The 18,895-nt window shown below is 41.0% G+C and overlaps 2 protein-coding genes across 4 annotated transcripts in view; one reads left to right on the forward strand and one right to left on the reverse strand.

The window, feature by feature from the left end:
* The window catches only part of CTNNA1 (catenin alpha 1), a 127,489-nt gene that overhangs the window by 44,538 nt on the left and 64,056 nt on the right, over window positions 1-18,895 (forward strand). The gene's annotated exons all lie outside the window — the stretch shown is intronic.
* On the reverse strand, window positions 15,161-17,046 carry LRRTM2 (leucine rich repeat transmembrane neuronal 2). The gene is made up of 2 exons (XM_075056813.1): window positions 17,043-17,046; window positions 15,161-16,707 (listed from the first exon to the last, which is right to left on the reverse strand). Exons 1-2 carry the CDS (start codon window positions 17,044-17,046, stop codon window positions 15,161-15,163), a joined length of 1,551 nt encoding a protein of 516 aa, XP_074912914.1.

Genomic DNA, 18,895 nt, shown 5'->3' on the forward strand with positions numbered 1-18,895 from the left:
CCCTTCTGTCTTGCACCTGACCAGTTGACCCCTTTGGAGCTAATGGCCTACAAGATGGTTGCGTTTCTTCCTGCGGGATCTTTTAATTGAGGAAGGCAGGGTCTTCACAAACTTAAAAGTTTATGTTGTTGTGTTGCAAGAGCTGGTTTGAAGTAGGCTTGGCTTTCTTGTAGCTGTGGGTAAGATTGCTGCCCAGGCTTGCCTGGGTACGGTGGTCTTCTGCTCATCTCCCACTTCTGTTGTCATACACAGCTTTTCTCACCCAGAAAGGCTGTTCCTGTATATGCAGACGCTGTGGGACTCTACCGTGGGAACTGCAACTAAAATGAATGAGGAGATCTTATGAGGAATATGTGTGTAGAGAAAAAGGTAGTAATTAAGCAGCAAATCTTCATGTCCTGATACTCCCCCATACGCTACCATGAAGACTTATTCACAGAGAATGTAAAACTGGCTTTTTGGTGACAGGTGCTGTAATCTTGAAACTTCCTCTAAATTTTTATCCTCAATCGGTTTTGTAGTGCTGTGGAAACATTTTCTCCTCTGCACCCACCCCGTTCCGCCCCCCCAAAAAAATAATATGGGTATTCTCAGCTGGAGTTTAGGAAATCTTTTTGAAAGAGCAGGACTATATCAAGTACACAGGGAACTCTTATCCTCTGGGAGTATTCCTGGTGTTATTTCCAGTAGACGGATTAACTTGTTTCATGCATTTTGTAAACTTGCTCTATGACTTTAGTTGTATTACCCGCTTCTGGAGCAGTGCCTATGCAAAGGGAAGGGTTATTTCAGTACTAGACTGCAGTGAAGTGTATATTCAGTTAAAGCTTATTTCTTGGTGTAAAACTGAATTTAACCAGCTGGGTTTTTTAGATCACTGTCAGCTTAAGTACATTCAATTTCCCTGGGTTTTTTTGTGCCAGATTATACAGTTCTGTACATTAATTCTGTTTGTTTTGAATAGCTGCTGCTTTATCATCTATCTAATGGTAATTTAAGTCATCTATCTAATGATTTTTTTTAAAAGTAGAGGCTGATACAATAAAACCGTGAAATACCTCTGCATCCTGGAGCGCTCTGCTTTGCTTCCTTTCTCTGGACACTTACCATAGGTGATGCTACCTTCCCACTCTACCTCAGATGTGCTGACTGTTCCTAAATGGTTTATTTCCTTTGACATTCGTTTTCTTTTGAAGAAGGGCAGCCACTTTGTATGTGTCAGGCTTGTGCTGGAATTTTAAATACTTTAATGCATTCTCATTATCTGCAAGGGTGGCTGGCTAATTAGCTTAGTAAATAATGGCTTGATAGTGTCTCTGTAAAGGATGACGTTATGCATGCCGTGTTTTTAGTGCCTTTTTAATCGTGCGGGGTTCCTCTGTGAATCACTTGCTTTAGGTAAATGGAGGTGATGTGAATAAGGTTGCTGGCTTTCTTCAACAGCAACTAGTGGTGTCAACCTAGTGGTCAGCGAGGGCGTTCTTGTTTCAAGCAATTTTGTCTTCTGTGGAGGCAAGTGAAGTTGCTGAGATGCCCGCGTGGGAGGGAGAGGAGATACTCCTGCTTTTTGGTGCTGGTAAGGCTAGAGGTGTGCAGTAGCTAGTCCCTCGACAGTTGGTCAGCTTTTGATGCTATTTCCAGTTTTTAATGCCTTTTGCTTTCTGTCAAAGGCAACTTCATATCTGAGGGGTTTTTTTGCTGTGATATTGCAGGTTAAGCCTGCTGAATCCCTTCCTACAGGAAATAACTTAAAAATCTGTCACAAACTAAAGCTATTTATATTTCTAATAAAGAATAAAGAATACATTAATTCTAGCTTTGAATGTCTTGTGACTGTATTGGTAGGTTTGTTTTATTATCTGTTTCTCCGAGCTGTCTTGCCAGGAGTTAGGTGGCTTTATTCCCAGATTTATAATGCATTCTCTTCCTCTTGGAAAGGGCATGTGCTGTCTTGGCTCACTCTTTTTAATTTGAGTTTTGCAGGGGTCTGTGTTGTTCCAATTTTAGTTGTTCTATTTCTAAAGCCTTTCACATGTATGTAAAATATGATAAAAACGAAAATATTTCAAGGCTCTTACAATTACCACGGGTGTAAACTTCAGCCTGCTTTTCATATTTCTGGATATATCTATTAGTTCACGTAATTTGCAAAGGAAAAACTTGAGATATTCTTTAGATAAGGTTACTAATTAACATCAAAATGAAAATCAAGCCTGTGAAGGCAGCTCCGCAGTAGCAGATTACTCAGCAGCCCCAGCAGCTGTCTTGTGGCTCCTGCAGAAGCGTTTTGTCCCTCTGATTTGGTATTCTGAGACATTCCCCCATCCATCCAGCTACCCCCATCTACCCAGCTATACTGAAAGTGAGATGAATTGACCTGTAGCCAAGCTTAACTAGTCGTCATTCAACAAAATCGCTTGTGAGGAAACAGCTGTAAGTATTGACAAAATATTGTGCTGCCCTCTTTGAGCTCCTGAGTTCTTATTCATGAGATGCCTGGATTAGGCCTCACCTGGTTGCACAGCAATCAGGGGTGATCCAGTGTCATTTTCACCTGCGTGTTGCATGAAGAAATGCTGTAGGTTTAAAATGGAGCTTTTATCAGCAGTTGTGATACATCTCTAGGGTCTGTGTAGACCCACATCATAAGACTGCAGAGGCCGTTTGTTGCAGCATGGTGCTGACTTGCTGCTTTTCCATTAGATGTTTTCTTTTGCTCTCTGCTGGATTGGGTGGGAGCTGGGGCTTCGGGCTGTGGTCCGGGATGACCCAGGAGGAGACATGTGCCCGGTCAGCCCTTGCGCTGCAGAGGTGCAACCAGCCACAGTGGAGCACTGGATCTGCGTTGCTGGAGTCCTGAGCCCCAGCTCCAGCACGTACCCTGCCTGCTTGTGGTGGGGAGGGAAGAGAAGAGGAATACAAGCTTGCCAGCTCCTGAAGGAGTAGGATGCCAGACCCACTGCAAAATAACCTCTTTGCATCTGGAGTTGTGTAAAACGGAGCCTAGATGCTCTTCTGCCTCCCATCTGTTGACTAGGCATGAACTGCCATCTCTCAGAGGTCTCTGGGGAGAAAGTCCGCTGCTCGAAGAGCGGGTGGGGACCTGGCAAACTTAACCAGGTGCAAGTTAGAGCCCTTCAACCTGGCTCTTGGAGCTCAACTAGAAAACATGTTCAAGGTAACAAGAAACATAAACCTCTCACCTTTTGCAAAAGATTTCAGGTACATTTACTTTGTTAATGCTGGGTCCAAGTCTGGCTTAGAGAGTCCTAACTTTGCCCTGGCATCATGATTTAATGGAATCTAGGAGAACTCAGTTCAATGAAAACTCAGTTTTAGTATTATTGCCAATTTCAGTTTTCTTTTGAGCTCTTAAGGAAAAGATGCATGTTGTTGCAGGATGATTTTCTTGGCATCTTGGCACTTTCCTACCATTACTTATCTGTATGAATAGATATTTTTGCCTTAGTGGTGGAAGTGTGTTGCAGCTGTGTGCTCTGCATCATAAAACCTATGCTGTTAACTTCTTTAGACATACGGATAAGCCTTAAGAGAATACTGGTAGCTCCATTACCTGGTAGTGGTACAAAAGTAGTGTAAAATGTTTGAGAATCTGTTGTTTTCCAGACCAGACAGACATGTCTCTTAATCTTTTCCCCTCCTCCCCCACATCACAGGTGAAAATAATAGTAAAAAAAAAAATTACCTTGTGCTGTTGCAATACCACTTTTCCCCCTCAAGAAATAATACATAGATAGCACTAGACAGTAATTCTAAAGGTTTGATTTCGCCATTGCTTAAAAGAGGAATTGCTCAGTTACTGTTGCCTGTGAAGATATTTGAATAAAATTGCTAGTTACCCCTGCAGCTGGAGCACAGAGGGTGTGTGGAAGTGTGTATATACTTGTTAGTTAGTAACTGGGTTCTTGCATGGGCTGGGAATGAAATTTATCACTTTGTATGGTCGAGATTCGATTGTCCTTGTGATGTGAAGTGCTTACAAACCAGTCCCAGTGCCTGCTAACCAGACCCAGCATTTTCTGCTGCTCCCAGCATTGCCCTCAAGTGGGAATTCTGGTGCAAGTTACAGGGATTAGGAATGGGTTTTAGCCTGGAGCGGTCCTGAAGATTTTGGTCAGCTGCCATTAAAGTTAAAAGATGTTATGAAATTTGGAAGAAGACTAACTTGTGTGTTCTCCTGATTTTCCTTTTTTGTTAGGGAACAGACTCTGCAAGAGTGAAGTTGCAAATTATAGCTTTCCTATGAGGAAGTAAGACTTTTGGAGGTGGTGGGGGTTTTTTATATTAATGAAGAGACTGGATATATGTTACTAATTTGAAATACCTGTTCCAAAGGCAGTGGAATGCTTTTGATAACGTACTGGTAAAATAGGACTTTCCTGATTATAACTCCATTACATTAAAAAAAAAAGAAAAAAGAAATAATCAAACCACTTGTCAAAATAGAAATCAGGCTGTGTAATAGCCTTGGTAGAAGCTGTTTTAATTATCACAAAGTGGTCCTCTCTTCTACTCAGAATGGGTGTGGGTTGTTTGGTTTTTCGGGGGGGGGGGGGGTGGGTGTTTGGGTTTTTTCCCCCTGGCTCAGATCACTGAAACCTGTTCATGTTCTTTATCATATTTTCCACTTCGTGTCTGTGAGCAATCTGTGTCAAGTATGTGGACTTGTCATTTAGTCCTAATCCTGTCAATGGTTTAAAATATTTCTCTTGCATAAGCAAATGCAGGAAATAGTATATACTAATTATTAACAAAAAACAACACAGGATAAAAGTTAGTAATATTTTTAGCATAATTTACCCATTTAAATTCGTTTGTGGCAAGTGAGCAATACTTAGGCTAGCTGGAGGTTTAGACACCAGGAAATACCTGAAGTGCAAGACAGATGACCTGCAGCTGGTAATGGGTAAAAAGTAGTAGGCACACAATTTTGATACAGTATTTGAACAGACATAGGTTAAGGTAAGATTATATAGTCAGAGCTGATGTACTTTTATGTACATAAAGATAACATTAAGTAATTGGTTAATGTAATAACAGAGAAGTCTGGTACTGTCTCTGTGCAGAGAATCCCATCTGCAGAGGCCCAGACCCTTCTTGAAACTGAATTTTTAGAAGCTTTTCTGCCTTCCATAGGTAAACTTCCACATTAGTGGGGTGAGGTTTTTTCTGAGATTCAATTTTGATTTTTAAATACTGCTTTCAGTTAGTACCTCGGGATCACTGGTTGCATATATTTCATATTGTTTCAGGTGGATTTACTGTGTCACATCTCTATTAAATTATTTTTATTATTCATTGCCTATGTGTGCATAATTAATGTTCTAGAGCAATGGGGTGGTTGGGTTATTTTGTTATTTACATAACCTCATCTTTTTGGAGTGGTTTCCTTTATATTTTCATGGTTCCCAGCGGGTGTCTGATGGTCAGTGAGTACAGACTAAATTTTATTCTTGATTGTTACGGCACAGGTTGAAGTCAGAGGAGTTGCAGTGAACAGAATGTGCTGCAATGTAGTTAGGTTTGCATAAACAATTGAAACTTTTTTAAAGCTGATGATCACTTACTAATTTGCCTGATGAAGATTACTGTTTTTGAATAAATGGATAGTAAAAGTAGATGTCAGAAAGTTCCTATTTTGATGATGCAGCTTTACGGTGGTATATTCAAATGATTGAGTGCCCACTAAGAAGAAGAAAGCAGTCTGCAGTCTCGTAGCATCAGCTCATTTGAATGTAGTATAAAATTTTTTCATGTGTCTCTGGACACTCTCATTGGCATGCTTTGTCAAGTTAATTGTTGTCCATAGACAGTTGTAGATATGAAGGGGAAATATCCCTGAAATTTATCTGTGTGGTGCACCGGAGTTGTTCTCCGCTTTGTCAGTACTTTCATTTGTCCACTGTGTTTTATGGCATGCTGTCAGACAGCTGTTAGTCACAGGAAGGTCCTGGAGCAGTCTTGAGCTGCATTAGTTCACGTTCCAGGTCTCCGTGTATTGTTACTGCTATTGTGCAAGTGCTTTTTGTACAAGAACCTCGCTGCTTGTCTGGTGGTGTTTGCTGTCCTAGTCCCTGCTGGTAAGGGTACATCTCTGCAGCATGGGAGCAAGAGCTTTGAATTCATTCCATAAAAGCTTCTCAGATTTGGAACAATGTGGTGGTTTTCTCCAAGTTTCAGATTTGTCAACGATACCTACATCACTGACAAATCCAAGGCTTGGAGCTGAAGAGGCATTGCAACTTGTTCAGCAGTTCCCAGCACTGAAGGTATATTGAAATTGCATGGATGGTCTGTAAATATCTGAAATGCCTTAGTCCTGATTTCATTGTTACATTATGTTATGCAGTGGACTATGTGGGTGTTTAGTTATTTTAACTATGGACAGCAGATGTCCGTCATCCAAAGGACTGACATATTTTAGCTGGTCTAGAGACTTGCTCTCCACTCACAGGCAGAAAGTAATATGTCACAAAAGCTTATTACTCATGGGACATTGAGCGTGCTAGTTTCTAGTTTAAGTAAAGGATGTACAGACATCTCCTAGAAGTTAACTGTCACTATAGACTATAGTAACTTGTTGAAGGTATCTGTTATTTTTGTTTTGCTCAGGAGCGTGTTGTCATGTTAGAGATGTAGTACCTGCCAAAGCTTACTGTATCAAAGCTTACTGTATTTTTTTTCTGTAGTTCAGCCTAATCAAATGTCTAACCGTAGCCTTTTTTTGAAGTTTCTGGTGTCTTAGGACTGGATGCTAATTGCATGTCATGTAGTCAAAGCTCTCTTATTTCGGAGTTCCACAGCTGCCATGGTGCTAATAGGTGTCCCAGAGCTAAGCCAGTCATCTGTAGAGAAAAATACAAACTAGAGATGGCTTTCTCTTCCTGCCTGCCCTGTGGCTGTTAAATTCCTGAAGGGCTGAACCCTAAAAATATACACTTGATACCTGTAGAGCTTCCAGCTGTCATTAGGAGTTACCAGACTTGGTTGCCTATGCTCTGGGTCTGCCTTGCGCTGGTCTGCTGCTCCCCCAGGTGCTGAGCTAGGTGTCTGTCCTACCTGGAAGCAGCAACATAGCTATTTCCCTCTTCAGGACTATCTGAAAAGATTGAGGAGGAATTCCTTAAGCTCTGAATTATTCAACCAGAATTTCAAGCATGGAGTTAATCCTAAGTCTCTGTAGACCTTGCTGCAACAGATGTTGCTGTTCTTTCTGGGATGGCGTGCTTCAGGGCTAGACTCGATCAATAAGTAGTTCCACATCTTCACTGAAGCATGTTTGCCTATCCTGAGGACAACATAGATGATGCTTTAATATCTCATGCTCTTTAAATGAGAGGTATACAGTTAGACCTGGAGGCTTGAAGAATGGCCCACCGTGTGGTTTTCCCAACTTACTAGTTTGTTCTGGCTTGCATCCTTTGATAGGTGCGTGCTGAGGATGTTTACTGTGTGACTCCCTTCTGGGACAAGTGAGTCGGCCTGGGCAGCTAAAATTTTACTTAATCAAAGTGGAGATTGTTAAAGCTTCTGAAAGTGCCTGCAGTGCGGGGGAATGTGTATGTGTTTTCCTCTTGTTAACTGTTTTGTGGTGTGTTTGGAGATGGAAACTCACTTGTAGTCTGTGTCCTTGTCCCCTTTCCCATGTTCTCAATTCTAACAGATTGTCACTATTAGTGTTACTAAGAGCTCTATTAATTTTACAGGGTTATTTTCTTCTCTAAAAGATTAAAAACTTAAGCTGGTATCAGGGTTGGAGCAATCTATTTGAGGGCAGAAATTGATAGTCCCTGCTAACAGCAGATGGCTTTTGAGGCAGAGGTTCTGGGTACATGATGGATAATTTAGGAGTTAGTTCAAGAGAAGAGAGCAAAAGCATCCTAATCTTGTTGTAGGATTGAGCTGGATTCTGCATTAACACTCTTCTCAGTTTTTTTTAGCTCTTTGCCAACATATAAGTAAAACTACTTTTTGCAGTAAGCTGTTCTGCAGTATTTTGTATGCTTCATAAAGGATATTTCAAGAATTTTTGTAGCTATACAGTTGAGAAGTATCTTGGAAGGACTTTTCTACTTGAAATGCATTTCCTGTATCTAGTGCTGTCTTTAATCTCATGCGGTCTCGCAAAAACCATTCTACCTATTAAATATGCAGTAAAGCTGTTCTGTTTGGTAGAAGATTGTATGTTTAAACAGCAGAAGTCCTCATTGCTCCTGTATTTTAAGATTAAAAATTCAGCTGCAACGCTATCTTCAGATTCAGAGCCATTAGAATGGATTTTTCAGATTTATTCTCATGATTGTAATACAGAAAATTAATTGCTTTTGACTGTAAAGAATTATGATCCATTAATTATTTAAGAACCATCTTGATGGATGAACCTTTTCCACTTCAAGACTTTTCGTGAAGTAAGGCTGCTTTTTAAAACTGGTATAAAGCACAATGCATCTATATCAAACAGTGGATGCACTGCACACTCTTTAGGGGGTAAGGATTGATGGAAAAGAAAAACAGCACTTTGTGTCTAGTTTGCTTGAGTATTCAACATAAAAGTAGTAGAGTCTGCTGGGAGAAAACAGGGGTAAGTTACTTGAACAGTATTTGAAAAATATATATTTTTTTTTAAAGGAAGATTTATTTCGCAATATGTCCTGGTAGTAGAGAATACCACTTTAGTTTTGCGCACGCACGTGTGTGTGTGTGTGTGTGTTGGAAGTGTAATGTAAATACTGACATTAGGATTTTATGGTGGATGAACATTTGTATTGAATTCTGTACCTTAGCCTGTACACTCACCAGAGGAAGGAGTCGGCGCTTTCCCAGATGTGCTACAATTTTCAGTTAATTTGTGCAGTCCTCTCCAGTCAGGTTCTTGAGTCTGTTTTTTTGCAGTTGTCTTAACACACCCTATGTTTAAAAGTTGCTAGTCATGTTGATGTTTCCTTGCTACTAATTGGATTTAAAGGTTTTGCATAGGATATTCAGAATACTGTTTTTTCTCTTATGTATCCTACCTTTGCTTGTGAAAGCAACTGGTTTTGCATGAGATGCATTTTTATCTTAAAGTTAGTCTCTTTGAGAGTTTAAGAAAATAGATTTATCATGTGCTGCTTTGAAGTATTAGAAGGATTTGAGAGGCAGTTAGCCAACTGACATTTAAAACCCTTGAGAACTTGTTCCAGCCAAACCTTTTGCAAAAAAGTAAATGTAGCTAAGGCTTAGTTACTAAAATGACTTTAGTTGGCAGTTCAGTGCATGTAATCATCTTGGAACATCCTGAAACTTGTTCCTTTGTTCAGCTGTTGTACCAAGGCTTTCGGGTTGTGTCCGTGAACTTGTCGCTTCTCTAAATCAGAAATCTTTCTCATGTTATTGAAGCACCATGATTTTGAATGTTACATTCATTGTGGTAGCCCATATAAAGAACACTTCTTGTACAGGGAATGTATTTCTGACACTTTCTAGATAGCTGTAATTCAGAGCTGAAGCAGTGTCTTGCTAGTTTGACATCTCAAAATGATATAGATTGTTTGTTCTTGCTGAATTCTCGACAAGGTGGTGCTGTTGGAATGCCATGCTCTTGGCTGGCGCAATGACCAACAGGCGGTCATGGTGGTCTATCAGGCGACCTGGGGGAACAGCCAGGTCTCAGCAGCCCTGCAGGCACCTCTGCCGGGTCGTGCTGGGGCTCACGCCAGCACGCTGGAGAGGGTGCTGCTGCCTGTGCTGTTTCTGATGCAGGTGCTCCCAGGGCTTCAGTCTTAAGGGCTAAGAGTTTAGCTTTGGTTTGGTTTTCACTCTCTGCTCTTGCTTATATAAATAATTTCTGCTAGTCAAGAGATGTCTTGTTTGGGAAGAACCCTTGCAGACCAGCTCATTTATCGTAGTAAAACAGAAGGTGCTGTATTTGATATGATTACGGCAAATGGACTGGCCCAAACCTGATTTATCTGCCTTGGACAGTGGATGTAGACTGGTCTTTACACATTGTGAAAGAGTGAGCTTTTGACACCTCTCTTTGAAAAGGGAGGAAGAAAGAGGCAAATTCAGTTTTACAGTATACACAATTTTAATAACAAAACTTTTCTGTACACTGCACTTCATTTTACTCCATTACTTACACCCCCTCCCACCAGATGTTGGCTCGTTTAAACATAATTTAAACACAATGCATCTAGGACTCTTTAAAAATCTCTGGTTGCTAAGCTGGTAGAATAGTTCAGTTACTAATGTTTTCATTAGTAAAAAGAAAAATGGGGTGGGTTTTGTTTGGTTTTTTACAAAGGAGTGGTTGAAGGATAGCAGGTGTAGCTTTCAGTGATAACACCACAGGTGCACAAGCTGCATGGTGTTTTGCCCTTAGCGCAAGTTTTGCCCTGTCTGAGGCTTGATTACATCCATCAAAGCTTCTGTTACCTTTCCCTAGATACTTCTCAAAAGGTTTTTATACAAGATGTGAAATGCTGAATTTCCAGCTGACTCTGATATAATCTTTAAGCATCCTGCTAGCATGATGGCTTAAAAAGCAAAGCCTGGCACACTTTTAGTGTATGGGACTTTTTGCAATGGAGAAGGGCATGGGGAGGGAGGAGTGGCTGCGGCACAACTGCCTTTGATTTTTGTTGTTTTCTTGCTTGTTCCTTTTTTGGGGGAGGAGAAATACTGTAGTGCTCTCTGAACTTTTAATTTTTATGGAAAACTTCATAAGAAAGATGAAATTCAGCTTCTGGGTAGATTTCATAGGTCTGAACAGATGGATTTTGATAGCTACGCAGATCACAAAATTAAATCAACTTTATTTTCATTAAAGTAGTACAGAAATTAACTTAGACACATTAAAAAATAAGTGTGTAGTGCAGATTTCTGGTTTAAAGCCACTGGATATTTCTGATTTTACATGTTAACAATAGGCCACTGTCTTTTAAGGGAGGTAGTGGGACATAAGCTCAGATGCTTAGATTTGCATGCAGGCTAGGCTTATCACTGAAAAAAATCAGATAATTTCTGCTTGGGTGCAAAGAAAACAAAACCAAACATTGATACAGTGACATTAATTATGTTTCCATGTGATGGGAAACGGGAGCTCTGTGCAGGGGAACACTTCAGCTGGACACTAAACGCTAGCCCATTTTACTCTTTATCGAGTAATTTTTAGTTGTGTGCATTCAAACAATGATCTAATGCAGAGCAACTAATGAGAGGGGAACTGAAAGCATTAATTCAGACCTGTTCCAGTACGATTACTCAAAAATTGAACTTGTACTGCTAGGTTTGCATTTCACTAATGCTAGGGTAGGAAGGAGGAAAAGATGGCTGGAGGAGATCTTTGGATGGGATGAGGATCTCAGGAGCAGTAGAAGAAATTTTGATTTCTAAAAGGCCCTGAACACTTGAATGAGGCTGTGCCTAGAGGTGGTGAAGCACCTATGATGCCATTTAGTATCTGTAGAAACTGAGGCTGTGCAACAGAGATATTTGGGGAGAGCAAGTTAACAACCTCTTGTCATCAGCCAGTACTCATACCGAAATACAATTAATTTGAACCAAACCATCATGGGTCTTGTTCCATGAACGAAATCAGAGACTGCTGAGTAATGCAATTATTACAATACCCTTCTTGCCTGAAAGAGTTACAAGCAATTGAGAATGGAAGACAGTAACTTTAAAAAAAAAAACAAAAACAAACCAAACCAAAAAAACAAAACCCACAAAAAGAAAACCAAAACCCCAAATTAACAGCCCCTGGTTGTGTCCTTGTGTACCTTGTGTAGAGTGATGGCTTTGCCTGCCATTTGCTGTCCGTCTAAGGGAATTCAAGTTGACTTCACTGCTAGTGTTTGACATTCTGTGAGTTTTATGATACCTGTTACCCTAAATGTAATGTTTGCAGAATTGCTTTGCTTACACCTGGAACCTGGCAACAAATGGTTTTGGAAATGGCAGACATAAACCACGGCATTTGGGAGATTGGCTGCGTATTAGTGTGTAGTACAGAGAGTCAAAGTAAAATTGAACAGTGCTGTGCTAGGCTGTGTCTGCTGGCCTCCTGCTTTGCTGTCTGCAAGCCAAGGCAGCACTGCAGGACCCGTGGAAACTGTGGGGACGCTGGTGGGGAAGAGAAGTTGGGTGCCTGGGTGTGTTTGCTTTGAGAGACACTGGAACAGTGCTTTAATGCTTGGAAAATTGGTATGAGTGGCTGGGGTGGAGAAGAGGATTAAATCCAGCATTGCTGGAACATCTGTCTTTACTCTTCCTGGGCATAATTATAAGCCAATAAAGCTGGAGTGGGTTTCTGCGCAGAGCTAGGGTGTTGGGAAAGCACCTCCTCGGGAGGAACCTCAGCACTTCAGTCAAGTGGCCAGGTCTTGTTACCATGTGGAAGACTGATGTGGAACCTTCTGAACTGTCTTACAGCAAGGGTTTCTGCTGGGCATGGAGGAGAAAGGTGGAAGTCCTTCTTACAAATGCAGCTGAGGACATCAGAGTTTAGTATTGACATCTGATGGTTGATAATAGTGTAGACAGATTATTTGGCTGCCAGTATAATTAATGAGTTCAGTTACAACTTTGTCTCTGCTGGTACCCTACAGCTGTACATGAAAATCATCCCAAAAGTGTCTGCTTTCCAGTTTCCCCTGGTGCAGACCATGGTGTTGGTTAACACGAGGTAAGGGAGGTGCACAGGCAGGGGCAGGTTGCTGCTGAGGCAGTGATGCATGCTCGTTTCCCTAGAGCAGAGCAAAAGCCTGGACGTAAGGGAAGAGCTGTGAGCGCTTATTCGTGGTAAGGAATGAAGCAAGTCTTTCTACAAGCAGCTAAATACCCTTGGATGCCAATACATTTTTGTATTTATCAGCTTAGGTCTGGCCTTCTGGCTCATGTGAGATTTAATCATACAGAATATTTGCTCTTTGTCCACCTGCCCCACAGGATTTATTGTATTCAGTTAAAAGCAGTAATTGATTTTCTAGAATAGGTGTAAATCAGCTCATCACAGTATAAACAGTTACGAGGGTTCAAAGGTATCTCTATGGAAAACCATTAGGCTTCACTGAATCTCTTCCATTAAAGTACAGAGTCACAGGAAGTAAACAAAATATTTGTTTTATAATAAGGGCACTGTATGTAAAAGTAAAATAATGCAAATTAATATCTTCAAAACCAGTAATTGAAAAATCTTTATGTAAAATCTTAACAGAAGTCACACTTATCTTGCTATAATTGCCTTGGACGAATTCATTTCACAATAAAACATCAAACTGTTGTATAATTGCACCCTAAATACCTCACTAAGTGGTAATACAGATATATAAAAGCAGAGTGAAATAGCAAACAGACTTTTATGCAGTGACTTTTCTGTTTAAAAAGTTTGCAGAATAGTTTAGTACAACACAATTAGCATACTGTAATTACTGATTTGTTCAAGGTATGTCAGCACTGTGAGGAATTTCTTTTTTTCATCGGTGTATGCTGGTAATTGTTTAACACTGCAGCATTGGACACAACACTTTTTTTTTTTCCAGTTATACATACATGTATATATATATATAAAAAAAATTTCCATCCCTCTGGTCCTTTTAGCTTTGGTTAGAATGTTTACAATATTTGAGCAGTTGACTTAAAAATAATGTAATTCTTTGCAGACCCCCCCACCCCCCCGCCCCTGTGGCATCTGAGTACCACCACTGCTGCATAGATCTGCAAATATTTACATATAATTTCATAGTATAGTATAAATAGCAATATGGTACTTCTGGCTAAAGAAACCAAATTACTCCTTAAGAATGAGGTGCGTGTGTGTATATATATATTTATACAAGATTTTTTCAACGGCATACTAGTTTAGATTCTGTCCCATATCAAGAAACAAAACATTTTTCAGTGAGCTATTCTATAAACTAATTATATTATCCTAACTTATACTTATCAGAAGGTACTTTTTTTTAAAAAACAAAACAAAACAAAAACCCCAACCTGGTAATTACCTTGCATTTTGGAAGAGGAGGACAAGTGAGAGCTTATATTACAGGGGCTAATTCTGTCTCCAGAGAAACCAGTGGAGTTAGTGCATGAAAATAGCTTCCAGGCGAGAGGAAGCCTCAGCTGGGGGGGCAGCGGGGGGACAAAGAGAGGCTTCTTCCTTCCCCCTTCTCCTTAACCTCGCGGTTGATATTTACTTTTAATTAAGAAAAACTTGCATTAAGGGTATTTACACATGAAAAGGTGTTGAAATGCTGTTTGTTCATAGTTGTAAGTAATTAGCCTGAATTCATGAAAAGCATCATCAAGTCAAACCAGAGAGCCGATAAGAATTGAATGCACTTAATATTTAGAATTGATCCTGTCGTACTGAGCCTTCCTAAATAAGCTGCACTGCCTACTTTGTAAGCGCCTGGAGAGTCATCCTGCTAATTTGTGACCGTCCTGCTAATTTGTGACCGTGTGAACTGCTCCATTCTGTATCTGTTGTGAGCTTTAGCAAGGACCATTTAAGCAAGCCAAACTATGAATATGCAGATAGGAAAACTGTATTTAAAAATAAATTCACCAGTTCCCAATGCACTTCAATCCCCACCTGGACCTTTGTTGCTTTTTTTTTTTTCCTTCCTTCCCCTTTTTTACTGGAGTGAAATTATCAGAGGAGGAAAATCTTCCTCCACGGCTGCCTTTAAAGTGAACGGAGCCAGCTGGAGTGTTTGGGATCCTACAGCTGCAGTGGAACAAACGGAGCGTATGTCCCCCCACAGATCTCTGTACAGATATCCAGTATCCATCCCCTCGGACTGTTTTCATTAGAAAAAGTAGAATGTGGAGACTTGGGTATAAATGTTTACACACAGTCATATAATTACATAACATGAAACATTTTACATAGTTTGAGGTGAGCATCTTTTTAGACTTTTAAACATTAGGAGTGCAACTTTAATGTAATCATTGCTTCTTTAACACTGAAAATATTATGGATTTATTTTTTAAAAAACTTAAAAATACTGCACCACTCCATAAACAATGTTTCCATTAAGTAGCTTGGAAAATTAGGCTTTATGTCAACATTTGTAAAAATTAGAATCTGATGTAGGTCCCCTACAATTTTAAAATAGGTTACTTATCTGATTTAATTTTTGATGGCATGTAGGTATTATACTTCACATTCTTTATACGGCAGCTGCTGACACTTGCACTGTCCGTAGCCATTAATGATGATGAAGGGTCCTTCGTGGGTGGGTTCGTATTCGTTATATGGTCCTTGGTCTGACATATTTGCCATATGCAGCCGTGTTTGGGATCGGAGCTGCCTGTGGTTTTGAATCATTGAGCACTGCCTAATTCTTCTTAATGTGGGAGGGCAGCACTTCCTGGAGATGAACACTATAAAAATGATAAAAAAGAAAGAAAACAATAAAGCCATTGTTCCTGTAATTACCCTCTGAGTGAAGATGGCATTGTTTGGCTCGGGGAAATGTTCTTCAGTGGTAACGACCATGCCTGCCGTAGTTGGAATCTCTTTGTCGCCCATATGGAAATGAGAAGAGCTTATTCTTTTCGTGTACTCAGTAGTCGGAGCTGCATACGTCGTAGCCACGGGCGTAACAACAGTTGATAAATTCCAGCAAAGCTGAAAACCATACACTGCATCCAGAATATCCTCTCCCTGGGTGTGGTCGGGGCTGTGGCAGAGGATGGAGTGCTCCCACCGACCTTGGAAGCCACTCAACCATGTGGCCAAGGCGCAGATCTTTGGGCTGCATTCCCACAGATTGCCGGAGAGGCCCACGGTGGTGAGGGATGTCAGCGAACTTAGGATCTTGGAATCCAGAGTGGTGAGCTTGTTGTTATCCATTAGGAGGGTTTTAAGGTTAGGCATAGTTTCAAAGACGGTTAGGTCAATGGCTTTGATTTCGTTTCCAGTCAAATCAAGCTTTTCTAAGGTGCCCCAAGTCCACTCCATCCCACATGTCAAGTTGCTAATTTTGTTCCACTGCAAGAAGAGCGTGTGCAGGCTGCTCAGCCGGAGGAAGTGAGCAAAATTAATCTTTGTCAGCTGGTTGTGCTCTAGGTGAAGCTCCCTCAGCTTGATTAATCCTGCAAATCCGTTGCGAGCCAAACTTCGCAAGCGGTTTGTGCTCAAATCCAGGAACTCCAGGCTACGACAGTCCCAGAACAGGCGGACCGGGATGGTCCGCAGGGAGTTGGAACGCAAGTGCAAGGTCTGTAGCTTGCGAAGGCCGTAGAAGAGCTCGGGGTGCAGAGAGGATAACTGATTAAAAGAGAGGTCCAAATTCTGCAGGTTAAGCAGCTGGCTAAAAGTTGTGTTTGGCAAATGAAAGATTTTGTTGGAACTTAAGACTAATTCCTTAAGTTTATACAGTCCTTGAAAAGAATCTTCTCTGACTGTTGCAATTTGATTATGATCTAAGTGAAGCCAAGTAAGTTGACTGAAGCTTGCAAATTGATCCCTTTCAAGTTCAGAAATATAATTGTGCCTCAGTGACAAACCTAGCGAGCCCTTTTCAGTGGTGTTTGGCACTGAGTGAAACCCCTGAGAGTCACAGTAAAAGAGCAGCTTCTCACAGCGACATTTTGGTGGACAAGCCATGCCCAAGGCAGGCAGCATTTTTAAAACCATACTCATTGCATATAGTGCTGCCAGCATACGAGCCCCTAATGGCCACTTGAAATGTAAGCCTGCAGAATATAATTTAGGAAAACAACAAGATAGGATAGCCTTATCAGTACACTTTGAACATCACGATGGAAGATTTCACTGCAGATAACATTGCCATGCATTTCCGACAAGCTAATTCTAAATACAAGAAACAACTTACTACAAAAAACAGAATACTTGGATATTACACTTAGGATGAGTCTTTATCTCTATTACGGAGGACTACAGTGTCACAATCGGAAAACATTTTTTTCATAAGGTTCAGTGCAGAAAAATTTGCTTTAGCATCTAACTGCTCCTTTAAAGCATAGCTGGTTATTCATTATACAAGGTATATAGAAATGCAGGAACTTACCCATTCTTTTGAGTACATTGGAGGTTGCATTCAGTCGTAGTTTTAGACTCAACGCGGTGAGTCTGTAAAAGGCTCTAATGTAAGATAGCCTTTGAATAATTTACTGGGTTTAGTGTCCTTTGATATTAGTGCAAAATTGAATCCACGATGCTCTCTTGGAATATTCCTTTTGAAATCACTGGCTTGATCTTCTCTGACAGGTCTGCAATTTTTAAATCAATGCTTAATACAAGTTTTCGTCCTCTGTGGCTGCTCAGCTGTTTAATTGAAGCTCACGTTTTCTCTTTCCGCAGCTGTGGCTTCCCTTAGTCCTAACTTGTTGATGGCAGATGGGTGGCTTATTGCTGAGAGAAGCTCCTGTAGTAGCATGAGTGCATTTACTGAAAAGCTTTTCAGGGAAGCGGTACAAGAATGGATTTGCTTATGCGCTGCGACCACACAGGGCTGTATATAGGCTGACGTCACCTGGTGACGTTCCTTTTGTTTGGGTTTTCCAGAAGCTTTGCTGTTTTAAAGCATTGTGGTGCATACTGTGATCGTGTTAAAGACCACTGATAGAAGGGGAAAAAAAAAAATCAACGGTAGGAGTCCTTCGTCCCCGCAGTAGAAGGAATAGGAAAGACTTGCACCACCCCGCTCCCTCCTCCTACATCTGTGCTGGCTGTATTCAGCTGGTATTAAAAGCGGTGCAGAGCTGCGGTTGGAAGTGCCTTAGTTCTAGCTGCTGCTGGTTTTCTGTTAAATATTGCTGCATAAAAGGAACTTTTAGATGCAAAGTATGCGCAGTTTGAATAGTGCTGGTTAGCACCAGCTTTTCACAGAGGTGAGAGGGATTTGGCAGCTTAAAGCTATGCATAACAACTGTGTTTGACTGTGGTCCCTGCAAAAGTGGTAAAGGGAGAGAACAGTCATTTAGGTAAAAAGGTGGTGTGTCAGAAAGTACAGCACACAGTCTGGGAGCGAAGGACAGGAGTGAGTGTTCAAGCAATGAGAAATTTCTGGAAAAAGCAAAGCTTGTGTTAGGGCACAGGAAAGATTTAATTGGAATCCAGCTTGACAGCATGCAGTCATGAAACTAGAAAAATCTATTTTCCCACCCCCCAAACGGTGGCTTTTGTACTTGCCTTTTCCTGGGGACTGGAGTGCAGGAGAGGAAACTGTGATGTTGGCATTTACTGTCGGGGCTTAGAGCAGTTTGAGGGCTTCCTTGTGGTCACCAATTACATTCTGGTGTTATATGCCCCCCTGTAAAAGGGGGACGTTACTTCTATTAGCATCTCACTGCAGGGTAGGTCCGTAACAGTTATCCTGTGTGTTTTAGAGTTGCAGAAATTTGCATTTGCAGAAACGGTGACCCTGCAAAGCTGTCTGTGCTGTTACAGCCGAGCTGGTCTTTGGCTGGAGCGTGCATGCCCAGCGTGGAAGAGGCAAATGTGCTGTCATGGCTGCCTGCTTTAAAAGTTCATTGCCCTTTTATCTGGAGCAAACTTTCCTCAGGGACAGCTGATTTATGAGGTTAAATGGTAAATGAACAGGTAAATGTACAGACGATTTACACTTTTTTTTAGGGTCTGGGGATTTTTGCATGGATGTGCAGGAAAGCCTTTGGAGCAGCTGCTCTGGCCTTCACTCAATGTGGATGAGGCAGGGGGGTGTTAGCTTCCCACTCCAAGCAACGTGAATAAGCTTTTTTTATTTTCACCTTGAGAGATAAAGCAACAATGTAGTAGAAGGCACATGAAAACGTTCACTCTGTAGTGGTGAGGTATCACAACCTCAAGATATGGGATGAGCTGAGAACAACAAACTTCCCATGCTGGTGGAGGAAGGTGATGAATTGTGTCAAAAGAAGA

This window comes from Buteo buteo, chromosome 24, assembly GCF_964188355.1.
Source record: "Buteo buteo chromosome 24, bButBut1.hap1.1, whole genome shotgun sequence".
NCBI lineage: Eukaryota > Metazoa > Chordata > Aves > Accipitriformes > Accipitridae > Buteo > Buteo buteo.